At 51.7% G+C, this 18570-nt stretch overlaps 1 protein-coding gene across 1 annotated transcript; it reads left to right on the forward strand.

Moving 5' to 3' along the window:
* The first annotated feature begins 13472 nt into the window (after positions 1 to 13472).
* On the forward strand, positions 13473 to 18361 carry LOC130035447 (tubulin gamma-2 chain). The gene is made up of 11 exons (XM_056127163.1): positions 13473 to 13759; positions 14005 to 14117; positions 14293 to 14460; positions 14746 to 14814; positions 15173 to 15252; positions 15571 to 15697; positions 16562 to 16648; positions 16738 to 16887; positions 17254 to 17406; positions 17488 to 17649; positions 17955 to 18361. The coding sequence occupies exons 1-11, from the start codon at positions 13711 to 13713 to the stop codon at positions 18150 to 18152; spliced, it is 1356 nt and encodes a 451-aa protein (XP_055983138.1). The 5' UTR covers positions 13473 to 13710; the 3' UTR covers positions 18153 to 18361.
* Positions 18362 to 18570: the final 209 nt, after the last annotated feature.

The raw sequence follows: 18570 nt of genomic DNA on the forward strand, positions 1-18570 counted from the left end.
CTACTTTCAGCATGCTTCTCCCATCCTGGGAGGATCCTCCCAACACCCTTTATTTGGTGCTCCCTTCTCTATCTGAGCTCCCTTTTCCCCTAGCATGTGTGGCTGGCCTCCAAGCCATGGAGCAAACCTTCTGGTACTAATCTTGGCCACTCTTGGGTGTTAGTCTCCCATATGTTCCCCAAATGAGTGCAATCTTTCTATGTCTCTCCCTCTCTTTCTGACTCATTTCGCTTAACATAATACTTTCCATGTAGTACCACTTGTATATAAATTTCATGACTTCATCTTTCCTAACAGCTACATAGTACTCCATTGTGTAAATGTACCAAAGTTTCTTTAACCAGTCATCTGTTCTCAGGCACTCAGTTTTTTTCCAGATTCTGGCTATTGTAAAGAGTGCTGCAATGAACAAACAAGTGCAGATGTCACTTCGACTAAACTTTTTTGCCTCTCTGGGATATATTCCCAGGAGTGGTATTGCTGGGTCAAATGGGAGCTCAATTTCTAATTTTTTGAGAATCCTCCATACTGTTTTCCAAAAGGGCTGAACCAGTCGGCATTCCCACCAGCAGTGAAGGAGGGTCCCTTTCTTGCCACATCTGCACCAGCACCGGTTGCTTTTGTTCTTTTGGATGTGGGCCAGTCTCTGTGGTATGTAATGATATCTCATTGTTGTTTTGATCTGCATCTCCCTGATGATTAATGATGTAGAGCATTTTCTCATGTGCCTTTTAGCCATTCGCAAAATAACAAATTTTGAAAGTTAAATCACTCGGAGGCCACACCTGGCAATGCTCAGGGATTCCTCCTGGCAGTGCTCATGAGATCAAACCCGGGTCAGCCACATGCAAGACCAACGCCCTACTGGCTGTATGATGGCTCCACCCCAGAAAGCTCAGCTGTGCAACAAACCCAGCCCTCGGATTCTACAGGTAGAACTGCATCCAGCTGCAATTAATAGAACATTCTATTCAAAGTAGCTTTATAGGACCAGAGAGATGCCTGAAAGGGTGGAGCTCCAGGTTTGATCCCTGGCACATGGTCCCCTGAGCACTGCTGGGAGTACACCTCAGCACTGTTTTTTCTTTCTTTTTGGGTCACACTGGCGATGCTCAGGGGTCAAATCCTGGCTCTGCACTCATGAATTGCTACTGGTGGTGCTCGGGGGACCATATGGGATGCTGGGGTTTGAACCCTGGTCGGCCATATGCAAAGCAAATGCCCTCCCCGCATGGGTGCCCTCCAACCCCACTCATGCACTCTTTTTTGCTTTTTGGGGTCACACCCAGCTATGCTCAGGGGTTACTCCTGGCTCTGCACTCAGGAATTACTCCTGGCGGTGCTTAGGGTACCACATGAGATGCCGGGGATTGAATCCTGGTCAGCCACGTGCAAGGCAAATGCCCTATTTGCTGTGCCCCACCCCAGAGCTATTGAGGAGGACATCCATCTTCTCTCCGATAAAAAAAGGAACAGTAGTATTCCTCACTTGAAAGATCTAGAGGTATATAAATCTAGGACCTCTAATAGAAAAGCGTCAAAGGACACAGGCTTTCTGTCTGTCCTTCAGTCTTACAGGGTAATACCCTGGGTCCCGAACCTGGCAGCGAAGGGGAAAGCCAAAGGCACTGGTGGAGGAAGAGGGGAGGCCACTTCCAAGCTCAAGGTCGCTTAGGAAGAGGGAATGGACAGAAAGAGCGGCCCTGTGAAAGGAGAGGCGATCGAGAAAAGGTTCCCTTATAGGGCTCCAGGTGGTGCAAATAAAATTCTTGGATTATATTATTGGCAGAGCCTGGCAAGCTCCGCGTGACGTATTCGATATGCCAAACACAGTAACAACAAGTCTCCTGATGGAGACGTTACTGGGCCTACTCGAGCAAATCGATGAACAATGGGAGGACAGTGACCGTGACCGTGACCCTGGGTTCAATCCACGAAGTCATGATGCAACTTCTGGGCCCCGGAGCAGAAGAGCAGCCAGGACTTACCCAGTTCCAAGAGGAAGGAAGGGCCCAGGAGAAGGCCAATCAGCACACTCTCTCCACAGACTGGGGATCAGAGAAGGAAGCTCATCTTCTCTCTCCTCTGTAAAGAGTCTATGTATGGGTAGAGGGTGAGGTGGAGAGATCGTAGCAGCAGCTAGGTTGCTTGCCTTGCACTAGGCCAACCTGGGTTGATTCTCGGTACCCTGTATGGTTCCCTGAGCACCGCCAGGAGTAATCCTTGAGCACTGCCCCATGTGGCCCCCAAACAGTCAAGCAAAAAGGGTCTTCAGAGCTCCCCTGCGACCTTCATTACGCCCTGGCATCATACATTGTGGGACTGAACAATTGTTCCCGAGTGGAATAATCCTATACATTGCCGGACACTTAGTACCTCTGGTCTGTAGGTCAGAGTCACCCATCCCATGGAGAAAAACCCTAGGATTTGTGGATTCCTCCTAGCCAGGGTGGGGCCAGGAAGGTCACACTCTTCAGAGGCTGGAAACCACTACACCGGATTGTGTCTGGCCCAGAATGATCTGATTCTCCCCAACCTCTGTAATAAAGGCTAGTAACTTTTTTTGGAAGCCCTGAACTACAGAGGTTCATGAGTCTGCTGCTCATGAATCCTTACGGGGAGGTTCTTTTATCTCTTTATTGCTACTTTCATTAGTGAGGCAAAGGGCGGGGTGAAACTTACGGCTGGAAGCATGCATACTGGACCACTGAGTTCCAGCCTCTCCTTATTGCTACTTTATTTTTTGGAGTGGGGAAGGGCTATTCCTGGCCCTGTGCTCACGGGTGATCCTTGGCGGTCCTTGGGGCACCATATGGGGAGCCAGGGATATGAGTGAGTTGCATGATAGGCAGGAAACTTCACCTTCTGGGCTATCTCTCCAGTCCTGTGCTATTCTTCTTTATATGTGTTCCCTTCCCCAAGCTGCATTCTCTCTACGGACACCTCTTCCTCCTTGCCTGAGCCATTCAAGGCATGGCTATTTTGTTTAGTTTTGTTTTGTGGCCACACCCGGCGGTGCACAGGGCTTACTCCTGGCTCTGTGCTCAGAGATCACTCTTGAAAGGCTCAGGGTGCCAGGAATCGAACCCAGGTCATCTGAGTGCAAGGTAAGCGCCCTACCCACCCACTATCCTATGGCTCCAAGCCCTGGCTACTTTATCTACCCTGATCTTCAACTCATCCTCCTGTCAAAACTTAGGCCCTGCCTCGAGCTAAGTTTCTGCTCCCTGACGCCTACATTGAGGCATCAGAGAGCAGAAAGCTACATTCCCAGCTGAGGTCCGTCCCACTCCATTGGAGGCTGCTGTCATGACTTCCTGGTGGCCTCTCTCCTGCCCCTCCATCCACCCTTGGGGCTGGCACACAGGGCTCCAGCCTGTTCCTGTCACCCCTTTTCTGCTGCCTCCCTTGATCACCTCCGCTCTCTGATTGCTCCCCAGATAGCTCAACTCCTACTTGCAGGTGAAAATAGAACCTCCTCGACTTCCTGGCCTCATTGCCACCCCACTAAAACACTTATTTTTATCCACACTCATCCTTTCCTCCCTTGATTGTGGGAAAAGTTTCCTTCCTGTAGCTAATCCCTGCACCTGAGCCCTGCATCCCAAGAGCACCAGCCTCCTCAGGGACCTTGGGTCTCCAGTTCCCCTTCCTGAGCCTGAGACCGTAGAGCAGGTAAGGTGCTTGTCCTGGCAATAGACCAAGTTCGAATCCCCAGCACCTCATATGTTCTCTCCCAGCATCGCTAAGGGTCCCTCCTGAGCACAGAGCCAGGAGTAAGCCCTGAGCAGCATCCCTCAAATGTGGTTCCAAAACAAAGCAAATCATGTTTCTGCCTGTCCTTTCAGTATCTCCACACATCCATGTCCTAGTGTGGACCATTCCCCAAGTACTCCCGTTCCCCTCCTTTGGGCCAGCTCCCTTCTTCCTTTAGCGTGATCTGCTTTGTTTGGGAGTTTTGGTTTTGGTTTGGTTTGGGGGCCACACCTGAGGGTGCTCAGGGCTTCCTCCTGGCTCTGAGCTCAGGGATCACTCCTGGCTGTGCTCAGGGGACCATATGGGATGCTGGGAATTGAACACAGGTACCATGCATGCTAGGCAAATACCCTGCCCCCTGTGCTGTTGTTCTGGCCCCTGGAAAAGTTCTTTAAATTGGCCAGGGTTGTTAGGCCACAACTCAAAAGAGCTCAAGAGTTACTTACTCCCTGCGGTGCTCAGGGGGCATGTGATTTCAAAACAAGAAGGGCCAAGTGGGAGGTAAAAACCTTAATCCCTGTACAATCTCTGTGGCTCTTGGAGCAGGAATTTTTCTTTTGGGGGGGTCCCACACACACTCTGTCTGCCTGTCTCTCTGGATGACCTTCTGTGATTCTCACACTGTATACGCACATGTTAGCGGAGGACCACAGGGCATAAAGAGAGACCTGCACAGATGACAAAGTGCACTCCTAGAGGGGCTCAGGAGGCCATATTGGGTGCCAGGAGGCATAGTGGGTGCCAGGATCAAACCCGGGTCAGCCATTTCAAAGCAAAAGCCTTATCTTCTGTACTGTCTCTCTGGCCCTGTATCTGGCTATTTTAATTTGCAGTGGGGAGGAGTCACACCTAGCAGAGCGCAGGGCTTACTCCTAGCTCTGTACTCAAGGATCACTCCTGGCAAGCTCAGGGGACCATATGGGATAAGGGGGATCAAACCCATGTCAATTGCATGTAAGCAAACGCCCCTACCTACTGTGTTATTGCTCCAACCCCTGTATCGTGTTATTTTTAGCCTTGAAGCAACAGTGCCTAGAAGCCCTGAAGACTTACCTCACATCCCAGGAGCCTGGACCGCACTTGAAGTGTGCGCTCCTTCCTGAGTCAGTGTCTCGTGAGGAAACTGCAATTCTCATCATTGGCTTGGGTTCATTGGGACTTCCTGCTGAGCCCCAGAGGGAAGGATGGAAAGCAGAACAAATTCCAGGTGGGCCGGGCAGGGCCTTGAACATCATTGACTGCTTCCTGCTGGCTCTGCTACTGTGGCTTGGCTTGCCTTCATTTTTCTTTGGAAGACCCTCTTCCTTCTTAACCCTCAGCTTTTGTCACGTTCCATTCCAGTCTTTCCATCTAGGACCCTCCCCCACATCACATTCCTGGGTGGGGGGCATCTCCTCTGCATGCTTGGGATAGAGCAGCCTCTCCACCAAGTTTTCGCTCCTAAGGGTTAGGCCTGTGGGCCACTGAATGCCTACTTCCATCCGGCTGTTCCTCAGGCCTCTCTAGCTTAATCCGTACAAAGAAACTTCAACTGGATTCCCAGTCTTGGGAAATAGTCCTTCCTGTCCTTCCTCTCTCGAGGAAATTCTCTCTCTCTCTCTCTCTCTCTCTCTCTCTCTCTCTCTCTCTCTCTCTCTCTCTCTGTTTACTCCTGGATTACTCTATAGCTTACTCCTGGCTCTGCACTCAAGAATAACTCCTGGCAGACTCGGGTGACCATATGGGGTGCTGGAGATCAAACCTGGGTCAGCCACATGCAAGTCAAGTGCCCTCCCCATTATATTATCACTTAGGTCCCGAGACTGAATTCTTGTGGTCCAGCCCCAAGACTGAATTCTTGTGGTCCAGCCCCAAGACTGAATTCTGTGGTCCAGATTCCTTCCTTACTCCCATCCCATCTTCGCTCACCTTCAACTCCTGCCAAAGTGCTCCATGCAGCACTCCTACTATCTGTCCTCTCTGCCCCAGGGCAGGTTCCTCCCCATTTTAGGCAGGCCTGGTTGACCATGCAGACCCTCTGGCTCCATTCAGGCTGGCCTGCCTGGCTCAGCGATACCAGAAAGATCTTTCTAAGATACAAATGAGTCGGGTGCAGGGAAGTAAAGCAGAGGCTGAGAACACGTGCCTCACAAGCACAAGGCCGCAAGTTCAAATCCCCTCAGTGTCCCACGCGTGCTGAGCAGGATCCTCACAGTTCAACTGTCTATGATCCCTGGGCTCACAAGTGATCTCCATCATCACTGCAGCCATCTGTGTCATGGCACCACCAGAAAGGGGTAAACCCTTTAGTGGCACCACCACTAAAAAGATGAGCAATGGAAGGGATGTGGGTTTGAGCCCCAACATCCCATATGGTCCCCTAAGCCAACCAGGAGCAACCCTTCCCTGAGCATTACCCGGTGTGGCCCCAAAACAAACAAACAAACAAACAAACAAACAAACAAAAAATAGGAGCTGAAATAATAAACACAGTAGGTAGGACATTTTCCTTGCTTGTCTCTGACCCAGGTCTGATCCCTGCCATCCCATAGGGTCCCCTGAGCTCTCCATGAGTGATTCCTGAGCACAGGAGTAATCCCTGAGCATCGCCAGGTGTGACCCAAAAACATTAAATAAATAAATAAATAAATAAATCTAGGGATTGGAGCAATACTAATAGTTTAGTGGCTAAGGCATTGACCTTGCTTGCAGTGACTGGGCTTTGATTCCCAGCATCCCATATGATTCCTGAGCCCTCCAGAAGTGACCCCTGAGCACCCCAGGGGGTGGCCCAAAATGAAAAAATAAAATAAAAATAAATGTATCTTAAAATAGAGAAGGCAGTGGGTCTGAGAGATAATACAGCAGATAAGGTCTTTGGCTAGCATACAGCCAACCTGGGTTCAATCCTCAGTACCCCACATAGTTCTCTGATGCCCCCCTGGGAGAAGTCCCTGAGTATAGAGCCAGGAATAGGCTCTATGTGCATCTGGGTGTGGCCCCAAAACAAACAAACAAAATTAAAAATAGGGCGGAGCAATAGTATACAGGGTAGGTTTGATCCCCAGAAGCCCATATAGTCCCCTGAGCCCACCTGGAGTGATCTCTGAACTCAGATCCAGAAGTAAACCCTGAGCACCGCCAGATGTAGCCTCCCCTTACACACACACACACACACACACACACAAATTAAAAAATAAACAAAATGCAAATTTGGGCCCTGGATCTCACTCAGTGGCCCAGTATCTCACATGATAAATTGCTGGTTTTGATGCCGACACCAAAAAAAAAAAATAATAAGGTAAATAAAGATAACATGCAAATCGTATTCTGGGCAACAGCCCTGCTCAGGGTTCTAATTTAGCAGCTTCCTCTCCTGCAAGAGCACATCTGGGTTTGGGTCCTCCCGACGTCTCCTGTTCAGTTCAAGACAGGCGTATCTGGCTGTATTGCCTCTTATAGATACGGCACTTCTACACATCAAAGTTGTTGGCAACTCCCTGCCAAGCAAGTCTATAGCACCATTTTCCAACAGCTCAAAAGATGTTAGCCTTTCTTAGCAGTAATGTATTTTTAAATAAGGTATGTACGGTTTTTTTTAGTTATAATGCTATTGCACACTTAGTATTGTACAGTGTAAATATAACGTTTCTATGTCTTGAGAAACCAAAATGTGACTCACTTTATTGCAGTGGTCTGGAACTGCACCCAAACCACCTCCAAGGTGCACCAGTAGCTAAAACTTCCCTCCTTGAAGGGAACATTTTGACAATGGTGGAGGAAAATAGGCACCCTGGTGAAGGATGGGGTGCTGGAGGGAAGAGGATGGGCATGATCCCCTCTCAGGAATAGAATCATAAATCACAGCTGGTGGCAGAAGGGAAACTGAGGACATTGATGGGGGGAAGTGGACACTGGTGCAGGGACTGGTTTTGGGTCATCGGATGCTTAAGATTCAATCATGACTTATTTTGTAACTTTGTAATTGACAGTGATTACATTTTCAAAAATCTTAAGACAATAAGTAAAATCTACCAATTTTAATCAAAAGAACAACAAAAACAACAAAAATCTTTCCTTCCTTTACCTGAAACCCAACATGTCATCTCCCACATCTGCCTGTCTGTGTGCTGCTTCTTCCATGCCATCAGTTCCCAACACACTCACACACAAATCTCTTTTCTTTTTTTCAATTTGCTTTTTGGGTCACACCCGGCGTTGCTCAGGGGTTACTCCTGGCTCTGCACTCAGGAATCACTCCTGGCAGTGCTCGGGGAACCATATGGGATGCCGGGGATTGAACCTGGGTCAGCTGCATGCAGGCGAACACCCAACCCGCTGTAGTATTGCTCCGGCCCTCACACACAAATCCCTTTTCCTTTTTGTTAACTATAGCTTAGGCAACATGGCTGCAATAGGTTGTTATAGTACTGATGCACAAAACTATGGTACTCCCCAGCCAGTGTCCGGGACTCTCTGTCACGGTCCCTCTGTCACCTCCAGTCTCATACTCATTCCCTTACCACTTCTTGCTCTGTTGGTTAATGAGTCTCACTTGTCCCCCTTTTCTCCCTCAATAGGGACCCTTACAAGTCAGAATCACCTCAAGACATAGGCGGCACCAGGACTTTGAAGCACAGGAGCTATCCCTGGACACTTCCAGGGCCACTGAGAACCCCTAAGAGTTCTCAGCATGGCCTCAGCACTCTGACAGGCAGCACCAGTCTGAATTCACAGCCTATGTGTGTAGGGCAAGTGCTTATTTTGTTTGTTTGTTTGTTTTGCTTTTTGGGTCACACCCGATGATGCTCAGGGGTTACTCCTGGCTCTACACTCAGGAATTACTCCTGGAAGTGCTTGGGGGACCATATGGGATGCTGGGGATCGAACCCAGGTAGGCCATGTGCAAGGCAAACGCCCTACCCGCTGTACTGTTGCTCCGGCCCTGGGCAAGTGCTTTAAGCCACAGCCAGTTTTTGATCCTTCTTCACTGGGGATCCTGAACAATGGAATGGTCCTCATCATTCTAGGTGGAAACACCAGAGTTTGAATTCACTACCAGCGATTGCCAGGCAAGCATCTTCAAGACTCTTTCCGATTCATCTTTGTTTCTTCTTCTGAGTATTTTGTGCTTTGTTTTATTTTTGGAGGACCAAACCTGGTGGTGCTCAGGGATCATTCCTGATGGGGCATCAAACCCGGGTAAGTTGCATGGAAGGCACATGACCTTGTACTATCTCTCTAGCCACAGAAGATTATTAAAATAATTTAAAATATGGGGCTGGAGTGATAGTACAGTGGGTAGGGCATTTGCCTTACAGTCAGTCAACCTAGAATCAATCTCCAGCATCCCAAGCCCGCCCTGCCAGGAGTAATTCCTGAGTGTAGAGCCAGGAATAACCCCTGAGCATCATCGGGTGTGGCTCCAGAACAAAACAAAACAAATATAAAATTATTTAAAATAATCTCTTCTCAGGGGCTGGAGCAATAGCACAGCGGGTAGGGCGTTTGCCTTGCACGCGGCTGACCCGGGTTCGATTCCCAACATCCCATATGGTCCCCTGAGCACTGCTAGGGGTAATTCCTGAGTGCAGAGCCAGGAGTAACTCCTGTGCATAGCTGGGTGTGACCCAAAAAGAAAAAAAAAATCTCTTCTCAGTACAGCAGGTAGGTGCTTGCCTTCTGCATGGTGGGTTCAATCCCCCAACATCCCAATATCTCGGTTCCGGAACCGAGCACCACCAGGGGTGATCCCTGAGTGCAGAGCCAAGAGCAACCTTTGAATATCACTGGGTATAGCCCCAAAACAACAACAGAAAACCTAAAATAACCTCTGCTTTTACCCTCAACAGGATCTGTTGCAATTTTACAGCTGTAAGTCAGTTCTGATTGCATCCAGCTATGATAATAACAGGAGCTAATAGTCATTGAATGTTTACCAAGAGTCAAGCCTAAGTGCTCCTGCATCATCTCATTTAATCAATAGGGAACGAAGCAGTTCTCAGCAGAAATGGGGAGCATGATTGGCTCTGGCCTGGGAGGATTTATGCTTAGCTCTGCTGAGGCCTCCCTACAGACCCAGAGGAGCCTCATGGCCGCCTGTGGTAGCTTCCTGGAAGAAGTTTACACAGCAATTTCTCCAACTCAAGGAACTTCGCACGTTCTAACCTGCTTGCCTATAAACTGGGAGCCGAAGGAAAGTTTTCCCACTTCTGGGAGACCAGAGGGAGGAGCGAGGCTGGGTTATTAATCACAAGAAAGAGTTGAAGTGAAGCTCTGGCCTTTCACAAGAGTTCATAAATGGCCAGTAGCTCGATTGTTTTCAAGGAAGGAGACAGCCCTTCCAGACCCAGGGCAAGTTTGCTCTCATCTCTGCCTTCACCTTCACCTGGGCCTGGCAAAGCCTCAGAAGACAGGCAGCCCTGAAGGAGGGCTGTCGGGGAGGGGATCTGCCAGCCTAATGGGGGTGCCCCTACCCCACCCTGAAACTTCAAAGGGAGCAGCCAGACTTCCCCCCCCCCAAAGGGTTGAGGGCCCGCTGGGCACACGCACAGGGCCTGGCCCGAGCCAGAGGAAGCGGCTGGGAGGCCCGTGTGGGGTGAGGGGAGGGTAACCAAGCCAGGGCCCGGGAGGGGCAGGCGTGGGGCGAGCCAGGGCCTTCTAAAGAAGCCCAGAAGATTCCTGGCGGCCCGAGCCTGGAAGGCAGCCGAGTTCTCTTTAAAAAGAGAGAGAGAGAGAGAGAAAAGAAAACAAAAAGCCCAGTCTGAGCCTGACTCTGGGCGGAGGCGCCTCAGCAGCGCGCTCCAGGGAAAGTCCACTAGCCAGGGACAAGCGGATAAGCCCACTGGGCGCAAGAGGTCAGAAGTGACCTCGGTGGAGGGGGTTGGTGGGGAGGCCGGAATGTTCCCGGGCAGGAGGAGACTGACAGGCTCTACTATAATTGGTTGGGAGCCAATCGACCATCCATATGGAAAAGATAAAGTACATCCCTATCTTCCTGCAGGCCTCCAAATTAGTTCCAGATGAACTCAAGACCTCCAGGGAATAAACGAAAAACTACCACGGGCTTGGGGAAGAAACCAGAAATGGACAGCTTTACGGTACTGGAAGAGGAAGTTTCTTAAGAAGGTCTGAAGTGTGCAAAACATAAAAGAAAGGATGAAGCTGATTTTATTCCAATTGAAACTTTTTCTAAGCCAAAAGATACAAAGGGAGTCAGAGCCATAGTCCAGCAGGGAGGGCGTCTGCCTTGCACGCAGACAACCCGGGTTTGATCCTCGGCATCCCATATGGTCCCCAGAGCAACACCAGGCTTAATTCCTGAGTGCAGAGCCAGGAGTAACCCCTGAGCATCGCCAGGTGTGACCCAAAAAAAGGCCAAATCAAACAAAAGACACAATGGCAGGGAACCTGGGCCCTGGCTTGCAGGTTGGAGCAGAATGTGGGCTATGTTTGCCGGAGCCCCCAGGTTTGATCCCCAAGTACCACAGGACCCTCAAGCACCACCAGGAGTGCCCCCACTTCAAAAACAGACATGGGAGCCAGAGGCTGACACTGATTATGGCACCACATATGGTTCCACACATAACTGCCATGAGTGATGCCTGAGTCTTGAGTACAGAGCCAGGAGTAAGTCCTGAGCACCACCAGGTGTGGCCCAACCCCCATCCTCCCCCAATAAGAGGCAATGGCAAAACATAAAATCATGAAAGAAGACCCCCAAAAAAGACAGCATTTACAACTTACTACCAAGAAACAAATCTGTAGGGTGTCTGGGGCTGGAGCAATTAGTACAGTGGGTAGGGTGTTTGCTTTGCACGCGGCCGACCCAGGTTCGATTCTCAGCATCCCATTTGGTCCCCTGAGCATTGCCAGGAGTAATTCTTTAATGCAAAGCCAGTAATAACCCCTGTGCATCGCAGGGTATGACCCAAAAAGAAAACAAAATTGTAGAATATCTTAAATTCTCTAAGAGAAACAGCCTACTGTAAAAGAGGTAACGGTTATGAATAGGCAGTACCAGGAGAGCAGTAACCAAGGAACATTGATCACTGCCTCACAACTGTGAGATCCCATTAGGCTTCCACAGGACTGACAAAAACCAACAACTGATAACCCACATGTAGATACTGTGTAGGTAAATGAGAATTATATTGCTGGGAAGAATGTAAAATGGTACAAATAACTAGAGGAAAATCTTCAAAACCTAGTGAGATTCAAGCTGTATTCATCTCTGGTAGAAATACTGTCCTTTGATATTTTGCTTTCTATCCACAAGCAGACAAGCCTTATTCTCCTTGGGTATAGCAGGAACAAAGTGGAAATAATCTAGTTGCCCCATGGGGAAATGGAATAAACTAGTTTTATTCAGCCAGTGAAATGAAGCAGTTAAGAGACATGAAATTAATCTACATGTACCAACATGGCTAAGTCACAAAAATCTACTGTAAGTTGAAAAACTGAAGTTACCAAAGGATACAACATTCTGACACCATTTATATAAAATTTCGAAACTAAAAAAAAATAGTAAAATTACAAAGTCCTACTAGTAGTCTTAAATATTTTGAAATTAAAATATAGAAACCACAATGAGATACCACTTTACACTGATTATGATGGCCATTAATCTAAGAAAATAAAGTACCAAGTACACCAGGTAGAGAACTTGCCTTGCGTGTAACCAAATTGGGTTTGATCCTCGTCACCACATATTCCCCCCCTCCTCCCAGAGCATTGCTAGGAGTGATCCCTGAGCCCAGAGTCAAGAGAAGGCCTTGAGCTCCACCAGGTATGGCTCCAAGTCCCACCGCCAAAAAAACATTAAATGTAGAATTGCACATTATCCAACAATTTTAATTATGGGTGTGTACTTGAAAGTATTGAGATCAGAGGGGCCAGAGATAGTATAGTCTGCAAGGTTACATGCGACCTTACATATGATCGACCTGGGTTCAATCCCCAGCATCCCATATAGTTCTCCAAAGCCTAGAGAGAAGTGATCCCTGAGCACAGAGCCAGGAGTTATCCCTGAACACCACCAGATGTGACCCACCCCTCCAGAAAAGTAATGAGAGCAGAGACTGGAACTGATACTTGCATACCCATGCTCATAGCAGCTTAATTCTAAAATGCCAATAAAAGCAAGCAAGCCCATTATTCATCTACTAATGAATCAAATAATTTAAAATGTGGTTTACGGGCACAATGACTTATTATCCAGTTTTTAAAAGGGAGGGCATTGTAACACAGGCTTCTTCATGGAGAAATCTTGAGAACGGGATGTTAAATGAAATGAGCCAGACTCCGAAGAATAAATACAAGGTAGCTGATGTAGTCAGTTTCGTGGGGCCAGAAAGAACGGTGATGGATGGAGGGTGGAGAGCTACTCCTTAGCGGGAACAGACTCAATTTAGAAAGATGAACAAATTCTGGAGACGGGTGTTGGTGACAGTTGCAGAACGACTTGAATGTGCTCTATGCCACAACAGGATACACTTTAAAAAAAAATTAAAAACTGGTTTATGGTGTCGATTCCACTAAGATGTGAACATCTAGGGGGAGGCCAGGTGGCAGACCCCTCCCTTCTCTCCAGCGGAGCGCGGCGCACTGATGGCCTCTGGGGTGAGCGCTGACGCGGGCACCTGGTTCGCCGCAGCCCGCCCCTTCCCGCACTCCCGGGTCTGGACCGAACGGGCGCGCCTGCGCGGGGCGGGGGGCAGCGGGCGGCGGGCGGGGGCGTGGCCTCCCTCTGCGCCTGTGCCGAGCTCCAGATGCGCCTACTTTAGGGGAGAAGGATGCCCGGGTTGGGCTCCCGGGCCTGCCGGCCGAGGGGAGGCCCTCACTGCACACGCGCAGACGGAGCACACGCGTCAAACGGAGCGAGCGCTCCCCGCGTCCTGCGCAGCCGGCTGCCAGGCGTTCGTCTGTGCCGTGACTCCCGCCCGGCGGGACTGGGGCGCCCACGTCCGAGGAGCGATGCCCCGGGAGATCATCACCCTGCAGCTGGGCCAGTGCGGCAACCAGAGTGAGCGAGCGAGCACCCGCCTTTCCCCCTTTTCCTCCCATGAAACGACACCCCCACCCCCCACCCCAACCCTCCTGCGCATGATGGTCCGAACCCCAAAGAGCGCCGCTTCTCCAGCCCTGGGTCGTGACGACTCACTGAGTGTGACAGCTGCTGAGCCCGACCCTGAGCTCACGAGACTTTAAGGCTCTAGCAGACCCAGGTGTCTCCATCTCCTCTCTCCGCTCCCATCCCCCTCCCCCCAGTTGGGTTCGAGTTCTGGAAACAACTGTGCGCCGAGCATGGCATTAGCCCCGAGGGCATCGTCGAGGAGTTCGCCACCGAGGGCACTGACCGCAAGGACGTCTTTTTCTACCAGGTGCCCCCAGCGCCGCTAGTGGCCCAGGGGCACAGGAAGGGCAGGGCAGCGGCCTGGCTGCCGGCTGCTGGGCTTGGGCAGAGGGGTCAGGGCGAGAGCTGGAGGAGGGAGGGCAGGGAGCCGGCAGCCCTGCGCTGGCCTCACTGATGGGCGACCTCTGGCCTCGGCTCCACAGGCAGACGATGAGCACTACATTCCCAGGGCGGTGCTGCTGGACCTGGAGCCCCGGGTGATCCACTCCATCCTCAACTCGCCCTATGCCAAGCTCTACAACCCCGAGAACATCTACCTGTCAGAGCACGGAGGAGGAGCCGGCAACAACTGGGCCAGTGGATTCTCCCAGGTAGAGAGGCTGCCCTGGAGACCTTTGATGTTCCCTCCCTCGGGGCAAACAGCCTGGGGAGTTGGCAGGACCAGATTAACAATTAAAAAAAAAAAGACTTAATAGATCCCCTGCCAAGAGGGTTGGCTTAGGTGAGGTTGATTCAACGTTTATGCAAATCATTTGCAAAATACCAAGAGGGTGTGGGCAGGCCTAGTCTCTGGGTAGCGTTTTTTTTTTTTGGGGGGGGGGTGTCAGAAGACAGTACCTTCTCCTGGCCCCTCCTTCCCCTGTCTCGAACCACAGGGAGAGAAAATTCATGAAGACATTTTTGACATCATAGACCGAGAAGCGGATGGAAGTGACAGCCTAGAGGTGAGGGTCTGTTCCACTTCACTGGAGGGGCCAGGGAGGGGGTGGGAGGCTGGAAAAAGCTGGCAGAGAGGTTAGAGGGGGCTGAACAGATGGCATCATGGGCTGGGGGCTCATTAACCATTTTAATGAGCATCATATGGAACATGGAGATGTAAATAAGGGCGAGCCGTGCCCTGGTGAAGGTCCTAATCTGGCTGGCATTAGCTCCGCAGGCGGGAGATTTCCTTCCCGAGGAGCCCGGGATGGAACGAGGAAGCCTGCAGCCATGAGTGTGTTGGGCCTAGGGCCGGGGCACTGAGACAAGCCTGTAGCCTGCCCCCCTCCCTGGAGATTGCCTCTGGGTTCCCCCCCATTGCAGGGCTTCGTGCTGTGTCACTCCATCGCTGGGGGGACAGGCTCTGGCCTGGGCTCCTACCTCCTGGAGCGACTGAATGACCGGTAAGCCTGCATGAGGGAGAGGCCACTGGCCTGTTCCCTTTCTCTCTCTCCGAGTGAAAGGCCTACCACTCTCCCCTTTGGGGTGTAGGTAGGAAGGGATCCTGGCTCTGGGGGACTCCAGAGGGAAAAGCTGTAGGGGAGGGGGTATCTTCAGGACCTGGAGCTAGAGGCTGACCCTTTCTGGTTTCCTGGGGACCAAAAACTCCATCTTCATGGCCTTGATTCAAGAACTAGGTGGCAGTGGGAAAGGAAATGACCTCTTGAGAGATGGACTCTGATGGGTTCCTTCCAATTCAGTGTATGCCTGCCCCTACCCAGGTACCCTAAGAAGCTGGTCCAGACCTACTCGGTGTTTCCCAACCTGGACGAGATGAGCGATGTGGTGGTCCAGCCCTACAACTCGCTGCTCACGCTCAAGAGGCTGACCCAGAACGCGGACTGTGTGGTGAGCACCAGAGGCTGGGGGAGGGAGTGGAGGCTGCGGCCAACCTCCCCAAACCAGCGCGCATACACGCCGCATCCAGAGAAGCCAGGTGCCACAGGGCCACAGGGCTGGTCCCAGTGGTCCCACAGATGAGACACGCAATTGGCAAGTGGCTGCGAGGCCCTTGCGTCAGTGAGACTTGAAAGAGCGATGGCCCTGCTCAGGCCCTGCTGGGTCTACTTAATGCTTCCTCATGCTTCTGCTCCCAGCCTCAGGGCTGACTCTTGCCACAACCTTCTCTAGCCACCCCAGCAAGGTCAAATTCCTGGGCACACATTTTCAGACTGGGACTCTAGCTTTATGTTTAACAGTTAATGTGGATCTCCCTCCCCTGGAGGGAGGTCCAGGTGAGGGGGAGATCATGCCCACTTGACTGTCTGGTGTTCAGAGACCCAGATGCATGTGGAAGAGAGAAAGACAGGATTCGGGGAGGGGGACAGGACAGGGAAGGGGCATGGAATGGGCCCACCCTTATATGCCAGATAATAGCAAAGTGTCTCACAGTGTTCTGGAGACAAGACTTTCCTTGGAAATGAATATATCTTCCAGTTTGGGAACTGGGGAGGGGGGGGCTAAGCTAATATACCTATTTCTTTGCCACCCCCCCTTTTTTTTTTTTTTTTTGCTTTTTTGGGTCACACCCAGCGATGCACAGTGGCTGCTCCTGGCTCATACACTTAGGAATTACTCTTGGTGGTGCTCGGGGGACCATATGGGATGCTGGGAATCGAACCCATGTCGGCCGTATGCAAAGCAAATGCCCTACTCACTGTACTATTGCTTCAACCACTGCCACCCCTTCCTAAAAATATGCTGTTCCCCTAGGTGGTGCTGGACAACACAGCCCTGAACAGGATCGCCACTGACCGCCTGCACATCCAGAACCCGTCCTTCTCGCAGATCAACCAGCTGGTGAGCCCCACGTGCAGGCGCCATCACACTCAAACCCCTCCTTGCCACTGTGCCAGCTCAGGCCCATGACACTCCCCCCAAACCCCCAGGTGTCCACCATCATGTCGGCCAGCACCACCACCCTGCGCTACCCTGGCTACATGAACAACGACCTCATCGGCCTCATCGCCTCGCTCATCCCCACGCCGCGCCTCCACTTCCTCATGACCGGCTACACTCCCCTCACCACAGACCAGTCGGTGAGAGCCACCCCCCGCGGGCCCTGAGCCTTTTCCTCCTCCCTGCTGGCCACCAGGCTCTGCACTCAGGGACAGGGATGGGCACCAACCGGCTCCCGGCCAGCTGCTCCTCTGGGCTCTGCCTGTGGTGCCCTGCGGGGCGGGGACTAGCTGGGGCTGCGGATGCTTGGATGCTGAGCAGAGAAGGACTGAGACTCCCCGCCACTCAGCACAGACCCAGACTATTCACTGATACTCACCCGGTGACACCCCCCACACACACACACACACTCACCACCCTGATTCTGAGGGGGGCCAGGGGTTGCCAACACTGCTTTGGTTGGTGTCCTGAGGGCTGGCAGGGCCCTGTGGCCTGCTCTCCCTCAGGTGGCCAGCGTGCGGAAGACCACAGTCCTGGATGTCATGAGGCGGCTGCTACAGCCCAAGAACGTGATGGTGTCCACAGGCCGGGACCGCCAGACCAACCACTGCTACATCGCCATTCTGAACATCATCCAGGGCGAGGTGGACCCCACCCAGGTATGGGACCCCTCCATTCACTCCTACTCAGGCCCTGTGGGTAGAGGAGAGGCCGCCCCCATCACAGCTGTATCCAACCAGGTCCACAAGAGCCTGCAGAGGATCCGGGAAAGGAAGCTGGCCAACTTCATCCCCTGGGGCCCCGCCAGCATCCAGGTGGCCCTGTCCAGGAAGTCTCCATACCTGCCATCAGCCCATCGGGTCAGCGGGCTCATGATGGCCAACCACACCAGCATCTCCTCGGTGAGCCTCCTGCTTCTTTTGGTCACCCTGCCACTAGCCACCTGCCTCATTCTCCCCTGTGCCAGGGCCTGGGACCCTCCATCCTGGACATTAAACTTTTAGTTGTTGTTGTTGTTTTCTGGGCTACACCTGAGAATGTTCAGGGGTTAGTCCTGGCTCTGCACTCAGAATTACTCCTGGCAGTGCTCAGGGGACCATATGGGATGCCGGGCATCGAACCCGGGTCAGCCACTCATGCAAGGCAAAGGCAAGCACCCTCCCTAATGGGCTATGGCTCCGGGCCCTGACATTTCCATTTCTTGCAGCTCTTCGAAAGCTCCTGCCAGCAGTATGACAAACTGCGGAAGCGGGAGGCCTTCCTAAAGCAGTTTCGCAAGGAGGACATCTTCAAGGAGAACTTCGACGAGCTGGACAGGTCCAGGGAAGTGGTGCAGGAGCTCATCGATGAGTACCATGCAGCCACGCGGCCGGACTATATCTCCTGGGGCACCCAGGGACAGTGAGTTCCCCCATCCCCACAAGCCCTGCTAGACAGGAAGCACAGCCACTTCATGCCTGTTCCTCTCACTCAGCTTCTCCACCCCAGTCACCTCTCTCGCCTCGGTTCCAGCCCAGGTCCTGGGCTTGCTTCGTCCCTTCCATGCCTTGCCTGAGATATGCTTGTGTAGCTCCAATAAATTTTAAACAAAATACAAAATTTTTCTGTTGTGAATAGTGTCAGCACTTGGTGTGTGGATATGGGGATGCTGAAGCCATCTCCATGTGTACCTCCCACCCCATTTCCAGGTTTATGGTTCCTGCTAGCTTACCTTGCCATCTCTTAGGGTCTCTTGCCTGGAATCAGGGTGGGCTGGCTGACCAGGTCTAGCCCTACTGTCCACATTCCACATGGTCACTGACAGTTGCTCTCCCACAAGTAGC

The sequence above is a fragment of the Sorex fumeus genome, unplaced genomic scaffold (genome assembly GCF_029834395.1).
Source record: "Sorex fumeus unplaced genomic scaffold, SorFum_2.1 ptg000063l, whole genome shotgun sequence".
In the NCBI taxonomy this organism is placed as follows: Eukaryota; Metazoa; Chordata; class Mammalia; order Eulipotyphla; family Soricidae; genus Sorex; species Sorex fumeus.

Coding starts and splice junctions, on each gene's coding strand:
- LOC130035447 (XM_056127163.1), top strand. CDS start 13,711: ATGCCCCGGGAGATCATCACCCTGCAGCTGGGCCAGTGCGGCAACCAG. Junction 16,649..16,737: donor TCTCGCAGATCAACCAGCTG/GTGAGCCCCACG, acceptor CCAAACCCCCAG/GTGTCCACCATCATGTCGGC. Junction 17,407..17,487: donor GCGAGGTGGACCCCACCCAG/GTATGGGACCCC, acceptor GTATCCAACCAG/GTCCACAAGAGCCTGCAGAG.